This window comes from Polistes canadensis, unplaced genomic scaffold, assembly GCF_001313835.1.
Source record: "Polistes canadensis isolate GaletaPanama2010 unplaced genomic scaffold, ASM131383v1 scaffold_239, whole genome shotgun sequence".
Taxonomy (NCBI): Eukaryota; Metazoa; Arthropoda; class Insecta; order Hymenoptera; family Vespidae; genus Polistes; species Polistes canadensis.
Genome location: NW_014569786.1, coordinates 59,928 through 76,389, shown reverse-complemented (window position 1 = coordinate 76,389; position 16,462 = coordinate 59,928). Strand labels below are relative to the sequence as shown.

Below are 16,462 nucleotides of genomic sequence, written 5' to 3'. Positions count from 1 at the left end.
TACTACGAAATTATCTAGATTGTTCGACTTTTTGTTTACCTTCATTGATTTCTTTCCTCGTTATTTTATCATTTGTAAAAGATTTCAAGAATTTTTTCATATTATTTTCACTATATTGTAATACAAAAAAATATTATTTAACATAGATTTTAAAACAATTGCTGTTTGATACAATCCTCGCGCACATCGATTTAATCAAGTGTATAACGTTATTTGTTAAAGATTTAGATTTTATTTACGATTACTGAACAAAGGGATTATATAATTTTATACGTAAAAATATGATCGAAAATTGACAATGTAAATGTAATTGATATATTTTTTAATTACGCTTCACAAATAACATAATATCGTATTTTATAATTTACAAATTAACGAAATCTCTATTGTAAATCGTACGATGATAAGCGAAATATTATAATCAAATTCAAAAAGTATCGATAAGCGATTTTAATCGATAAGTTGAATAATCGTACAAAACAGATTGATAAATGTTTAATATTATTGACTAATATCTTTAATATTTTAAATAAAAAACGCTAAGAAAAAAAAGAGAAAGAAAAATAATAATTAAATAAAAATTTATATATAAATAAGATTAAATATTAATTATTAAACAGTTGTCAGTACTGTGTCGCCGGGCGCGTAAATAATTAGTTCTATGTTGTACCATTAGAGGCGCTAGATTTATTACGTCGACATTACTGCCGGCTTCCGGTTTGCGTAGTCGTACATTGCGATCGAACGTTGCTTTTTTTTTCTCGATCGTTAGCCGATAAATATAATTGAACGTTGAGCGAATTGTGTTTTAATAACGATTAAAAGATTATTCTAATACATTTGTGTGCGTGATAAAAGATATTAGGTTAATTTAATAAGTATCGTAATTATAATTTATAAAATACCGGAAGTTATATATATATATTTATTTTTCTTTCTTTTTTCCTCTTTTGATCCATTCTCTCGTTTGACTGCGTGAATTCGTAAATTATAAAAATGGCGACCGCCGTGCCGTCGCGATTTGCGGTTCTCAGTATTGAAGATGACGATTATAAACCAAAGAAGCCACAGAAGAATACGTCGACAGGTAAAACTAATCAAAAGGGTAAAGGTGACAAGTCGAAGCAACAACACCATCATCAACAACAACATCAACAACAACAACAACAACAACAGCCGAAGAAAGATGACAAGAAAAAGCAAAGCAAGGTAAGAAATAAGCCGCCTGTTCAAATCCTTGTTTTTATTTTTATTATCAACTTATTTTCTGATCGATTAGTCGAATTATGGCTTTAGTGTTTTCATTTTCTTTTTATTTTGTACACGTTATTTTTATAGTTACGCAACATTTATGATCAACGTAGTTGATGAAATTTAAGCGCAGTTGTTTTTTTAAATGTTTGTTATAATTTTCTGTTTAAATTTTATGACCTTTCTTTTTTCAGGGAAAAAAGAAAAAGTCCACTAACGAGGAACAACAATGGGAGCAGTGGAAGCAAAAAGATTCTATGGTAATGAGAGTAGAAACACATGTATATGTATGTTATTTAAAATTAATTTGAAATAGTCTCGACATAAATCTCTGCTTCTAATCCGATTCTAATGCAACTGCGATGCAATAGTTAGTTCGACTATTGTATGCATTAATGGAACTTCGTTGGAAAAGGTGTTAATTATACATTGTTAAAAAACATTTCTTAGTAAAAAAGCGCCATCCATTAAGTTGTAGCATTGAATCAAAGATTTTGTTTCAGTAGAGTCGTGTATTTATAAGTCTTGTGTGTTATCACGTCCAATTGTGATTTCCTTAAGGCTGTCGAGGAAACATTTGAGCAAGATCTGCATCAAGCCATCTTGTTATCAAAATTAGATTATGAAGAACAATTAGTAAATGCGGCTAAAACCGAGAAGGAACAGGATCAATGTAAGAAAGGTGGTAAAAGGACGAAGAAGGCGACCATGTCATTGGAGGAATTCAACAACATGAGAACGAACAACACGCAAGTTCCAGTTGTAACAACTGAACCGGAAGAAAACAAATCCAAAGGTAAAATACTTTACATAGGGTACAATTGTCTTAGGAAAAATATGATCAATGTGGTTTGAGCGAAGCAGGTCATGGAATTAATCATTGCTGCAGAATTGGATGCTGAATTCTTCGAAAGGGTTGACAAAGAGGCAAAAGAAGAAATTATCAAAGGAAAAGAGAAGGACATATTAAAAGCCCGATTAAACAAAATAGACGATGATATTACATCGGCGCAGTTAAGAGTGGAAGTCGAGAATAGAGATAAAATAATTAATCAACTTAGACAAGAGGTTGATACCCTTAAGGAAGAACTAACGCAAGTTAAAGAAAGAAACACGAAACTTTATCAAATTCTTTCGCACGGAGAAAGTAAGTTTGATTGTATTATTTATTTCTATAATATATAAACTATTTTACAATGAAATAATATTGATTTATTTGATCATTTGCAGTGAAGGATAAGGCGTCTGTGTTAGCAGAAGTTGCGAAGTTACAAGAGATTCGCGACGAATTAACTTCGGAGGTAGCATCCTTGCATGCACAACTGGAACAAGAAAGATCCAAAACCCGTACGTCCAGCGTAGATGTTAAATCGTCCAAACAAAGTGTAAGAAGAATATTTAATTAATAATTTTGTATAATTCAACAATTAAAAATGGAAAGATTACATTGTCCTTTATTTTTCAGAACAAAAAGAGACTGGCTAGCGAGAATGCCTAAACTGTAGTAACAGTAATCTCTCAAGCTATCACTATGATCTTGTGATGTTAAATTTTTCACTTATGAAAGTAATTATTTGAACAGCTTCTCGCGAAAGAAATAACAAAACGAGAAAAAATAACAAACGATATGATCTCGTAAGAGTACGTTTTGTATGTGACATGTTAAAAGCAAAAGTCGATGAATGTACCTTATTTTTGTAGCCATGTGATGAAACCATTGTCGATGATAACAAAAATTGAACAACAAAACAAAAAGAAACGAAAAAAATGCTTCTATGCTTATAATATGTATAAAACAACTTTTTTGTAATTAATTTTTTACATTTCTATATAAGATAATTCTCGTGAAAGTTATTAATATAATTATATAAGAGAGTTTTCCTTTTGATTTATTTTAAGTGAAAAAACATTCGAAAATCTAGAAACATTCGTTACGCGAGTTTATAATCCGACACATTTTTCTAAACAAAACTTTCAAAACTTGTTCTTCCATAATAATAGATTGATTGCGTGTATAATAGCTTTTATCTTCCAAATTGTATACCGAAATATGCCGCATATTAAAAGAAAAAACGACAACAACAAAATATATATATATATATCATACTTAAAAGTATTTTGTAATAAATATGTTCGATAAATAATTCATATTTCTTAATGGTCTTCGTTTAAAAATTTGATGTTAAATTAAAAGAAAATATAATTAATACCAAGTCATTAAAATTTTAACATTACGTTTAATTGTCGATTTGCGAAAAATTATTATTCTATCAAAACAGAGTCCTCTTTTAATAATTCGCGTAGAGATATCAAAGATGTTTTGCATTTATAAAATAACATATAACAAAAAATAAAAAAAAAATATATATATATATAATAATAATAATAATAATAATATAATAATTATAATAATAAAATAATTAAAAAAAAAAACAATATGTTTAGTTTTATATATAAACGATCGATTAAATGTGTAGATGAGTGAACAGATGATGGAAATTAATGTTAATAAAAAAGAAAAAGAAAAAAGGGAGAGAAGGAATGGCGCAACCGATTTTAAAAATCCGTTCCAAACGAATAAACTTGTAATGAAATATCAAACTGAGACAACGTGTGATCATTTAAAATAAGAATATTCGAATGACTTTTGATTATTTTGTTAATTGTAATAACAAAAACTAAGTTTAACGTATCAGTCGAATTTTACTTTTAACGAAAAAAATTAAGCAACATACACACGCGCATTCGTATTATATACGTAAATCCGAAAAATCCCATTGAAAATCCGGCAAGTAGTCACTTTATAAAGGATGTCCCTTTTGACTATCGATATCTTCCTATGTCCATTCTTCGCCTTTTCACAACCATTTCCATCGGCGGTGTTCGTCCATTCGCACGGTGCTAAGCCTGATCCGGATTACGCATGGAGACGCGCATTTTTATAGAAATTTTTTTCCTCGCTTCAACTTCTCTCTCTCTCCCTTCGTCACGCCTTCGTCATTCTCACTCTCTCACTCTCTCTCTCTAGTTGCTTTTGCATATGAATTTTTCTCTACTTCGTTCTAGACGGCTTCTCGGACGTGCAGTTCAATATAATATCGCACTTTGCATTTGCAATTCTTTTTGTTGCAAAGTCCTTCGTAAAAGTTATTTTAATATTGTCCTAGTTTTTTTTTTTTTTTCCCATCCCCCCTTATCGGTATTAGGGGAGAATTACGCGGAGATTTATATAAGAAATATAAAATAGAAATAAAATATAGAACGCGAAGTAGAGGAATAATAGAAATATATTGTTTGGAAAAATGAATTCACATTTTTATTAGAAAAAAAGATCGTAATTATATATATTATAATAATAAAAAGTAGAATAAGAAGAAGAAGAAGGCGTAATCGATCGGGGGTGCGTTTAATTTTCACCGGAAAGCAAGTTGAAGAAGAGTGAGGATCGTGCTGAGGGTGGAGAGGAAAGCAGTCATCTATTCAGGCTTTCGGTTGAAATCTTGACCAATAAAAGGAGCATTAGCGCTAAGTGGACGCCTCGCCTACTCGGTCATAGTCCTGTTTGCTACAAGAGCCGAGGGTGAAAAGAACGAGGGGGGATGCGGTTAGCGAGAGATATAAAGTACCACGGAGATTAAGCTTGTTCTCGCACCCTTCGCATATTGTGAACTCATAAGGGCGATACTTCCTCCTTTTTTTCTCTCTTTCTTTCTCTTCTTACTTTACTTTCATTTCTTTTCATTTATATATAATAGTAATAATAATAATAATTCGTGTAAATTTGTTTTGAATAAAAATATTGAATTGTGTCCGATATATAAAGTTAACATCTATTAATATATTTCTTCAGATCAAACAAGAGTTTTATATACTGGACAATTGAATGACTTAAGTTTTAAACGATCTTTAGAAAAAAAAAAAGAAAAAAGAATGTATGAATCCGCCATTAAGTTCACGAATAGAATCAAATACGTAGAAATATTTAATGTTTATATTCGAGTAAATTACGTATATGTACATATTAAAAAAAGGATAATGAAGGAAAGGAAAATAGAAAACAATACTTGTACGAAAATTTAGTTGACGTTAAAGTTTCGTGAATCGATCCTTGGAAAAATCACGCAATTCAAGTTTGTTCCTCGAAAAGTAGCGCGTCTCTTTCGAAGCTATCGCTTCGGTGGTAGGTAAGAGAAAGAGAGAGAGAGAGAGAGAAGAGAGGGTAGATGGAAGGTAGTAGATGTAAACCGTGCAAGAGAGAGAGAGAGAGAGAGAGGAAAGGGTGAAATGGGGAGGAAGGAAAGGGGGAGACAGAGAGAGAAAGAGAGATAGATAGAACGGGATCGAGGGTAGGTTTTAGGACATGGAGTGACGAGGGTGGTGGAGCAGTGAGGTAGGGGAAAGGGTGACAGTGGGGATTCATTATCTGACAGTCTATTGTCATTCCTACGGGCTGAGATTTTGCTCGGGCCAGGAGCACCCACCACCGCAGTCATAGCCCGAGTATACTTGCCCGAGTATGCGATGTACCTTTTCAAAAACCCGTTTAAAAAGTCACACACACATACACATATTTATATATATATTTTCATGGACATTATATTGTATTTTTACGTTAGTTCAAACGCACGCACGCACGCACGCACTTATCTACTTGGTGGTATCTGAAATGAATTTTATTTATAATAAAATTCATTCAAAAATATATATGAGCTATATTATGAATTAATATTCAATTTAATGGAAAAAAATTCTCTCGCGTTTGTATAATTATATTAAGAAAAATAAGTGTGTGCGTATGAGAGAATGATAGAAAGATAGAGACTGATGGAAAATGAAAATGAACAAATGCTCGAGCGTAAAAAAAGAAAAAAAGAAGGAAAGGAAAGAAAAGAAAAGAAAAGAAAAGAAGCGAACGGAAAATTAATCCGAACATTAGGCAGGAAAATTAAGGTTCGGAGCTTGAACAACGGGCGGTCTCTCGTTATTACGATGTTATTCATCGTGTGTATATCCTCGGTTATCATTAACGCAGCTCCTCCGCGAGTGTACATACATATACCCATTGCCCTGACGTGAAGTGTCGCCTATGTTATCCGCCAAGAAAATTGAGACTAACGAGGAAGGCATTTCTGAACTTACGAGAGAGTAGGGTGGGAGGGGCTGCTCCTTCCTACCAACGATAAAGAAATTCCTCTTAGAGATTCCAACCCCCTTTTCTTCTTCTTCTTATTCTTCTTCTTCTCCTTTCTCCTTTCTCTTCTACCAACATTCTCAAATCACCTTCCCCCTTTATCCTATCCCTCCAATTTCATCATCATATTCCCCCCTCTTTTTCAACGAAATAACGAGATCCTAGCTTAGCTATTATTATTCATTGCTAATCACGATAACGAAATATATTTCAATAATCGAGAATATATATCATCTTCGATTAATTTTTTCGTTGATTTCGCTAAAGAAAACAAAGAAAAAAAGAAAAAGAAAAATAACAAAAAGAAAAAGAAAAAAGAAATTAGACAAATCGAGAGATAATAAAACGTGTGTTAGTATACGAACGTAATAGCAAACGTGTTCAGGATTCTCACATGTATCATACCTTTAGATTTAGTAAAAAGAAGCAGCATCTATAGTTGCAAATAGGAGAAAAGAAAAGAAAAGAAAAGAAAAAACACACACACACACATACACATACAAAAGGTGTAGGAATATTTTGACATCGAACGGTGCTCGAGGAGGATGCATCCACACACGTAGAACGATTAAAGTTTTAGAAGTATCGATTTCGTGGCGTTACTGTTGACAGACAGAGGGATCGTCAAAGAGCATAATAATTACAGCGCCCGCAGAGAAGAGGCTCAACCCTTTGTTCTATAGTCACTTTGCAAAAGGGGGCTGCCAGGGCGCGAGAGGGATACTCTCGCGAGAGAATGTGAGAGAGAGAGAGAGGAGAGAAACGAAACGGAGGGAGGTCGTGGCTCGTTCTGAGAGAAAGAGAAAGATATATATATATATATATATATATATATATATATGTATATAGTAATATATAGATATAGATAAAGATAGAGATAGAGAATGAGTATGAGAGAGAAAGAGGGAGATAGATAGAAAGAGAAAACGGTTGTCGGTGCTTGGAGAGCATCCGTTTCAGCCGCGCCATTATGTAATTGATCTGAGCTTTCCGTACGCGATCATCGTGTAATGCATTCCCTGGTACTCGACACGTGCGATTCCACAGAGATTTTTCTCTCTCTCTCTTTCTCTCTTTACCGAAATCGCGAAATATATAGAGAAGTACCATACCAAGGCTACCACCACCACCACCACCACACTCCTTCCTCTTCCTTCCTTCATTTTTTTCCAGGCCCTTTTTCTCTCTTTATATTTCTTCTTTCTATTTTCTTCAGTAGCAGTAGCATCGTGATATAGGTGAAAGGATTATACGAACTTTGCTAAAGGCGAAAGGCTAGGGAAAGGTCAAACGATTTACCTACGCCGATGATTTTGTTGAAATCCTTCAAAGGAATTCTTCTTTCCTTTTTTCCAATTCGTCTTTTCCACGTTTATGAAAACGGTGCGATTCCACAAAACACTCTTCCGACGATACTTCTTCCCTTATCTAAATCGAAGATGAGATTTTTTCCTACCCATCCTTGGAAGGTATAAGAAAAAAAAAAAAAAAATAGGAAAATGAAAAAACAAAGAAGAAGAAGAAGAAGAGGAAGAAAAAACCGAGTGATTATACGCGATTTTTCGTACGCGATCAAAAAGCTTTGCGGTAGGATTCCTGTTAAATGAAAATATCGTCGTTTATGTGTGTCAAGTACTACGAAACGAACGTACTACGACGAGGAAAAAAGATTTCAACGGGCTTATAAAACAAAAAGAAAAAAACAAGAAAGAAGAAAAAAAAAAAAGGAAGGGACGATTTGTTGTAATTAATAGAAATTAGTACGCTTATATGATATACGTGGTAAATAGAGTAATACTCGTGATCGTTGATAGAATCAATTAGAACAGGAGAGATTAATGCCGGTATCTACCATTCATCAAGTTAATCTTTCAATGTGTTCACGATTTAACGTGCATTAAAATTATTCATTTGATCGTATATATATACATTTATCTATGCATACGTGTATTTTCATTTCACATAAGTGTATTCACGTTCATTCCTATCAATGGAAAGCCAAATTCCGTGAAGACAATCAAATGAAGAGAGTTGAGAGTAGGGGTGGTGCTGTTGGTAGTGGTGGTGGTTGGATTATATTATCGGTAATGATTTTCTTCGATTTTTGTTCCTTTTTATTACGTTTCCTTCCTCAATACTTTTTCTGATCCCTTCTATTCCTTCTCTCACCCCTTTTATCTCGTTCTCTCTCTGTCTCTCTCTCTCTCTCGTCTACGTTCCTAGAATAGATATTTAATTAAAGTTGTTTGCTCGACCAAGTTCGGAAAGTTCGGGGATAACTTAGTGGCAGGAAACAGGGAAGGAACCATTTAATTGTCTTCGCATTAAATGCGTCGCATAACTCATGGATTATCATCTTCTTCTTTTTCTTCTTCTTCTTCTTCATTCGTTCGTCATTATCATCATCATTATCATCGTGTCACAGGAAGTTGAATATAGTACTTACACTACGTTTCTCAAACGTGATAAAAATTCAGACAAAAAAAGAAACATAACTAAGTATGATATATTGAAATAATCGAAACTATCATTATTATTATTATTCTATATCGTTTTGATTTATTATAATAATTCGATTTAATCGATCGATATACAAATTGGATTACATTTTTTTCTTTTCTCACAATACTTACGTAAATAACAATATATATATAATATATGTATTATATATATATATATATATAAATGAACGATAAAAAAATATCCGTTTTTGGTAATATGGAAGAAAAACGAAATTTAACGTTGTGAACGATGCTTTAACTTGAGAAAGGAGAAGCTGAGCAGCGATCGCATAAACGTATTCGTGTCAAAAGCAGCTCCGGTCGAGACCCGAGTTATCCTCTGACCTCGCTCCGTCATCTCCAACTTAGCTTGCTTCTCGTTCGCAAGGCCAAACCGATTTTCTCTCTCAAACTACACATATTTTTTCCTTTACCAACAAAGTTTTACGATGCAAAACACTTTTTGATACGAGATACCCGGATTATTCTAAATAAATCCAAAGATTTACCTACGTTAAATCTCTAAAGAAAAACATTCAACAAATTTAACACGAATTTTATTTTTTACAAGCTTATCAATTATTTCCTTATATATTTATATTTATATATATATGTATGTATTTATAAAAAGACGTGTACGTTCCCCTGCCATCACCACACACACACACACACACACATACAGACACATATATATACGTATCAGTATTTTTCAATGGTATTTATTTTCTTTTAGTTTGTTTCGTTTATATTCGTTCGAGCGATACGAAGAGAAACGAGGATTCGGAAGAGAAAAATAATCTGACGACGCATCTATCCCTCTAACCCCCTTTCCCCCCCAATCTAACCTGTTCATCCCCCTTTTTATCTACCGTCATCCTTCTCTACTTTATTCACCTACACCTCCACCTCCTCCTCCTCCTCCTATTCGGTTCGTCGATAGAAAAATTTTCTTTCGACGTATTTCTGTTATCTACTACATTCGCACATGCAAAAAGAGAAGATAGTAGAGTATGATACTGAATATTCTATAATACGTGTGTTTGGATGGGTTGAGCCGATGCATAGCAGGGGATGCGTTAGCACGTTTTTACTACGTTAACGTGTATGTATATTTATATATATATATATATTCTATTTTGAGGGAAATTCTTTTCTTTCATAGGATGAAAGGACACATTGGCAACAGCGTCATAGCTGCTGCTGCTACTGCTGCTGCTGCTGCTAACACACACACACACACACACACACACATATATATATATATATATATATAGCTTTATTTCTTTCTCTGTCTTCTTATTTTTTGTAAAAAAAAAGCGCGACATATGCGAAGTCTCGCGAATATTTCGCGAGCACTTCGTACTCGAGGTTCAACACACCGTGATAAAGCTTCACAACTTCGCGGTGCTTCTTCCTCCCCTAAGTCTTCTAGGTGTTACATTCCCACCCTCCTACCCTTCAACCCATTCCTCCTCTTTTACTCGTAAAACCAAAAGTATAAAAGTTTGATTTAACACGGTGTATCGCCCCGTTAAGAGAGAGAGAGAAAGAGAGAGAAAGTTAGTGCAAAACACAAACGCATACTTTCGAGCGTTTAATAAAGACTTTTCTCTCCCACATTTTTCGAATAACGCGTTTTAGGAAAAAAACTTATATCGGTGAGATAAAAACGTGTTCCGTGTTACGTTTGTGTGTTGGTATCCTTTCTACCTATCTACTTGCGGTATTCTAACATAGGATGGATTATATAAGTGTATGTAAAACGAATACGCGTACGCAGAGTATATATACCTATACTGAGAAAGAGAGAGAGAGAGAGATAGAAGTGTTAATTTAAAAGAATTTAATTAAATCGCAAGATAGAAAAAGAGTGAGAGAACGTTTGGAATTTTTCAACGAAATTGTACAACTGCTTAACTACAGTTGTTCGGGTTTTTATTATTTCCTACCTTTACTTACTATAACCCTTCTATCGAATTAACGCGAAACAGATGTTATGGAAAGGATAGACAAATAGAGAGATAGACCAAATATTGACTTTACTCGTTTCGAAAAGCAAATCGGTAGGTAGGTAGGTAGGTAGGCAGGCAGGCAGGTAACCGGCAATCGCATATCTCCTTTCCAAGCTTTCGATAACATCGATTAATCAAAGTGGTCATCGATGATTGTTATATCGAATAAAATGTATTTATTAACGAGGGATAATCCCTATAATACAAATACATATATATATTATTAATGTTAATAAAATTTCGTGTCAAACCCCTACGAATCTTTCGATACAAATGTTTCGTTCTACGTACGATTATATATCCTTATTGTTCATTAAAAATTTGTTTTATCTAACTTTAAATACATATGCAGTAGGTGAAAACGAATAACGCGCGTAAAAAAAAAAGAACCAAAAAAAAGGAAGAGAAGGAGGAAAGGAGGAGGAGGAGGACGTCAAGTTGGAACTCATAGAATTTGGTTCCACATTGAGAACGTTAAATCGAGTGTAACGTTCTTCGCTACGTTATATAACACAATGACTGAACAACGTTCATATCCTATGAAATCTTATTGTAAAATAAGAATCTGATTTTATCGAGATACTGATATTGAATATTACATCGAGTCTATTATACATTTTATTGAAATAATAATGACAAAATTATTGAAAATAATCGATCTATAAAACAAAGATTTGCTGACGAAATTTCATGAAGTAACCACGTTACAACGTGACCACATAAGTCAGTAACTAAGTTTTAAACATTGACCCCCGTACGTGTTTTGTCCGAAGAAAATTGTCGGGAGAAAAAAAGAAAACAAATGTAGGACAAATTAAAACTTATTGCCTATCCCCATCATCCTAAATAGACAGGGTCAATATTCCTGTTGAATTAGTAAGAGAACCACCATTCGAACATTATTCCTGAAACACACATACATATATACACGCATATACACACATCGAGCACAATAATTCATGTAATATAGCGCGCGAGTATGTTGGGGGCATCATAAGGGAAGGTGGGGGAGGGGCGAGGGGATAGAACCTAGCGTAGTACCGGTAGAGAGTAGTACATAACTCGTTATTACACTTGGCACACGTTTGCTAGAAACGATATGTAACACGTTAAAGGTAGAAGAAGGACACCAAGAGTGAGAGAGAGAGAGAGAGAGAGAGAAAGGATCCCATAGGTGGACGCATATCCGGCAACCTGCCGACGAGGGTTCCCGATAAAGCGATCCGCGATCCTCTACGCGTAATGCATGACGTGTTGTACAGGGGGGTGGAAAAGGGGAGGGGTATATCTCTACATGCTTTTATGTCTATATATATATATATATATATCGTGTGTGTATGTGTACTTCTATGAGTGTATAGTAGAACGTATTGTACATATATATAAATATATAGATATATATATATATATGTATGTACGTGTATAATAATACAGGTGTGGGTCGCGTTAAGTGTAGCATAGCTCAGTCGAAGCTCACTCTCTCCCCCTCCTTCCAACAGCTTCCATCCCAGCACCCCCTCTCTCTCTCTCTGTCTCATTCTCTTTGATTCTATCCTTCTTCCATGTCGACCAACCAACCACCCAGCCACCCCCGCAAAGCCGGCGTCACCAGCCAGGCAGTCGCATCATATCGCAAACAAAAGACGAACGAGCGAGCGAGCGCGCGCCACTCATCGTTCGCGCTCGATGCGACAGCGAGTGACGTCCTCCCTCCTTCTCTTCTCCCCCAACCCCCACCTTTGATGGAACACCAACGGGAGGAAGAGAGAGGAAGAGATACATCCACCCTTCAATCCACTCTCTGCCTCCAACCGGCCTCTGTTGTCACCCTCCTCTCCCCCACCCTTTCACGATTCCTACCGACTCTCTCTTTTACCCCCTTCCCCCGTTCGTACCTTCCTACCCACCCCGGTCTATCTATCTACCTACTACTACTACTACTCTCCTCTTCATCCCTCGGATCGTTCTCTTTTCTTCCCCTTCCACTACTATTCGTTCGGTCGCGGTGGTAGGTTCCCTTACGCCCCTAAAACTCAAACTCCACTGACGACTGTCGTCGTGCGAACGAGCGAGAGAAGAAGCAAGTATATATATATATATATATAGATATATATATAGGATTCGACGCACACGAATGTCCTGATGCAGGCAGACGTACCAACAGAGCTATCTCTTGTTATCACCAGTTATTTGCATCCCTTCGGATAGACGCTCACCGCCACTGTCGTAGTTGTAGTCGTAGTCGTAGTCGTAGTTGTTGCTGCCACCACTGCTGGCAGCCGCAAGAGAAAGAGACGGAAAACTTGCGAGTAGGTTCTGGGGGGTGGGTGGGTGCTTGCTTGGTTGGGGCAGGCTTGGTTGAGGAGGCTCAAGGGGGGGTGGGATTGCTGGTGATGTGCTGCTGCTGCTGCTGCTGCTACTGCTGAGGGACGAGGAGAGAGGCTTGAAATTCTCGGGAGCTTTACTTCCCGGGAATATTACACGCCCCGCTGTGAGCACTCGCCGATTCGAGTGATTCCCACCCCCCTACTTTTCTCTCTCTCTCTCTCTCTCTATCTATCTTTTTCTTTACCTTCCTTTATTTTCCTTTTTTTTTTTTTATACCCTTCTTCCTTCTTTCTTTCTTTCTTTCTTTTTTCTCTTTCTCTCTATTTCCCTAACAGTTTTCTTCTTTTCTCCCTCGAACCAGCGGAGCATCCAATGTACACCGCGAGCTTTTTCTTTCCCTTTGGCTCATGAATTTCGACGACTGAGATCCGGGCCGCTTTGTTTAAACGTTTAACTGGTTGCTGAGAACGAGAATGAAGAGAGAGAGAGAAAGAGAGAGAAGGAATCTTAGATTTTTTTTTGTCTTACCACGTTCATTTAGAGAAAATTTCCTATATGAATATTTCCAAAATGAATTAGAGCAACCCTTCCTTTCTTTTCTTTTTCTTTTTCTTTTTACGTAACACGAAAGATTTGGAATCTATGCTCGGATAGGGAAAAGAAAAACTGCGATCCACCCCTTGAGACGCGTAGGAGAGGGTGGGGACATGTCGGTAACCAGTTAAAAGCACTCTTTCGTTAACGTTCAACAAAATATAATATCAGGAATATAATTCTTTTTCTAAAGGGGTAAAAGGGATTAAAGAGAGAGAGAGAGAAAGAGAGACTACGTTAAGTCCTCAAAGAAACATCGACTAATCTTCATCGAAATCCTACTCACCTAATAGATATTATCAATACCGCTTTTGCATAATCGAGCTTCTTCTCTCGATTTCGAACGAACGAATTAATTCCGCATGGTTTCCTTCAACCACTCTCTCTTTCTCTCTCACTCTCTCATTTATAAGATTACAAGTACTTAAGTACCCGATCAGAGAGGACCCTTCTTTCGCTGTCGGACCAGAGAAGTAAGGGGGGTAATAAGGGAGAAACAGTCGAACCTGCTGCTGCTGTTGCTCTTTCCTCGAGATATTCTGATTTGTGAGTAAATCAGTAGGATATTCTATTTTCCCTATGTGAAAAATATTTCGATTAGAGACGTCGGGGATGACTAGCAGAAAAGAAAAAAAAAAAAAAAGGACAAAAAGAAGAAGCGAGTTAGAGACAAGCTCGAAAAGGGTGGGAGGGTGAGTAGAAAAGAAAAAAAGAGAGAGAGAAAAAAAAAGAAGAAGAGTAGGGAGGAATGAACGGTGTTTAAAATTCCCGTGAGGCTTCGCGGTTTCGCGCTTCGTACAGGAGTAGAGAAAGCGAATGGGGGGGTTGAGAAAAAGGGGGTAGAAAGGAGGAACATCGTTCCTCGTGGGGAGCCAGTAACGGCGGGGGTTTCCAGTTCGGAGGGGTGGTTCGAGAGTCGATGGAAAGGCGTTGGAGAGCAGCAGCCCGTTGGAGAGGTACTGGAGAAAGGATGCCAAGGAAAACGAGGAGAAGGAATAAGGGCTTGCGCGTTCGAAGTCGACAGATTGCCGCCGTGGGGACAAATAGAGAAGTGTGTATCCCATAGTCGCCAAACGTTACGACGACGACGAGCCGAATTTCGGGTAAATTGTTTTCTACCTCTTCTTTCCACCACGTCTCTCGTCGCCTTTCCCTAGAAATCCTAAAAGAGAGAGAGAGAGAGATGAGTAGAGAATGAACGGATGGAAACGTAAAGAGAGAAAGAAACAGAGAGAAATGGAAATCTCGGTACCCTGAAATCGTCGATTTAAATTTAGGGTGTTTGCCCGCGGGATGAAGTACCCCTCCGAACTTCTACAGAATCACTGCCACCACTACTACTACTACTATTAAACTTTACCATCAATGATATACACACACACACACATTTACCAACAATTTCTTTCCTTTTCCTGAGAGAATCTTCCTGGATTCGTTACGTTACCTTCTTTACGAGTGTTACCACTATTATTATGTCAGTTTTAATTATTACCCTAATATACTTTATTATTAAGTTTATTTTCGATTACTTTTAGATAGTATATATATTGAAATTTTTTATCGTATTTCTCGAGTACGATGATACTTGAGATTTATTAAGATGCATTTAGTAGGATACTTTTTTACTTCTTCTTCTTTTTTTTTATTTTTTTTTTTTTTATACATGTTTTAAAGAGAGAAAGAGAGTGCAACGAAATCGTTCGAGTATTGTGTTTCATGGGAATGGCTCTGAATATCGATTGTAAATAAACACGATATGCTTTGTACCTCTGACGCGTTAGTTAATACATTATTCATAACTACGCTCGTGATTGTTGCGGAAAAATGAAAAATGTTAAACCCCTTCATGTGAAAAATCGTCTCTTTCTCTCTCTCTCTCTCTCTCTCTCTCTCTCTCTCTCTCTCTCTCTCTCTCTCTCTCTCTCTCTGTTTCGTAGGCAACAACAATCAAAAATAATTAGATAATAATTGACAAGTCGGCAACCGCATGTTTCAGATCAAATTTTGGTTTGCACTTATTCGTGTTACGATAAAAAAAGAAAAAAAAACGAAAAAAAAAGAACATACCCCTCATAATTATGAAAGTGATTTAAGTAAAAATGAAAAAAAAAAAAAAAAAAAAAAAAAAAAAAAAAAAAAAAAGAAAAAGAAATGAATTTATTAATTATATCACGCAAGAGAAATTATTTGAAATGAAATGAATTCAATGATGTAATTTTCACACGATATTATTAAAAATGTATCGTTGGCTAGAATTGATTATTTCAATATCACATGATAGTTTTGTTGCAGAAAAAAAATAAAGAATATCTGAGATGTAACAAAAATGATGACAATAATTATGGTCGTAAGGATAACAGTAAAAATGAACCGATTGGAAAAATGAAAAGAGAAATCAATTTTTCTTTCATCGAAATAAATACGAGATAGGGGGGGGGTTGGGGGATGTTCCGTGTGATAAAGTATACGAGCGTGTTTTCACGGTTTACCCTTTGTAGCCGACCAATTAACAACGTTCCAGGAGGACGCGTAAGCGACGAGAAGGAAGGAGAAACTTTTCCCGCGTGTTCGTCAAGCTTTTATCA

General features: G+C 35.8%; 2 protein-coding genes across 2 annotated transcripts in view; one reads left to right on the top strand and one right to left on the bottom strand.

Annotated features, from left to right (window-relative positions):
- Nucleotides 1-16,462, bottom strand: part of LOC106790429 (mucin-17-like) — a 36,529-nt gene that overhangs the window by 13,706 nt on the left and 6,361 nt on the right. The gene's annotated exons all lie outside the window — the stretch shown is intronic.
- On the top strand, nt 701-3,321 carry LOC106790432 (G kinase-anchoring protein 1-like). Its single transcript, XM_014755306.1, has 6 exons — nt 701-1,209; nt 1,446-1,511; nt 1,813-2,047; nt 2,141-2,398; nt 2,482-2,636; nt 2,717-3,321. The coding sequence occupies exons 1-6, from the start codon at nt 997-999 to the stop codon at nt 2,747-2,749; spliced, it is 960 nt and encodes a 319-aa protein (XP_014610792.1). The 5' UTR covers nt 701-996; the 3' UTR covers nt 2,750-3,321.

Bases quoted from the DNA above. Each gene is read 5' to 3' on its own strand.
- LOC106790432 (XM_014755306.1), top strand. From the start codon at position 997: ATGGCGACCGCCGTGCCGTCGCGATTTGCGGTTCTCAGTATTGAAGAT. The intron at 1,210-1,445 runs GTAAGAAATAAG...TTCTTTTTTCAG, and splicing joins ACAAGAAAAAGCAAAGCAAG to GGAAAAAAGAAAAAGTCCAC. The intron at 2,048-2,140 runs GTAAAATACTTT...TCATTGCTGCAG, and splicing joins GGAAGAAAACAAATCCAAAG to AATTGGATGCTGAATTCTTC.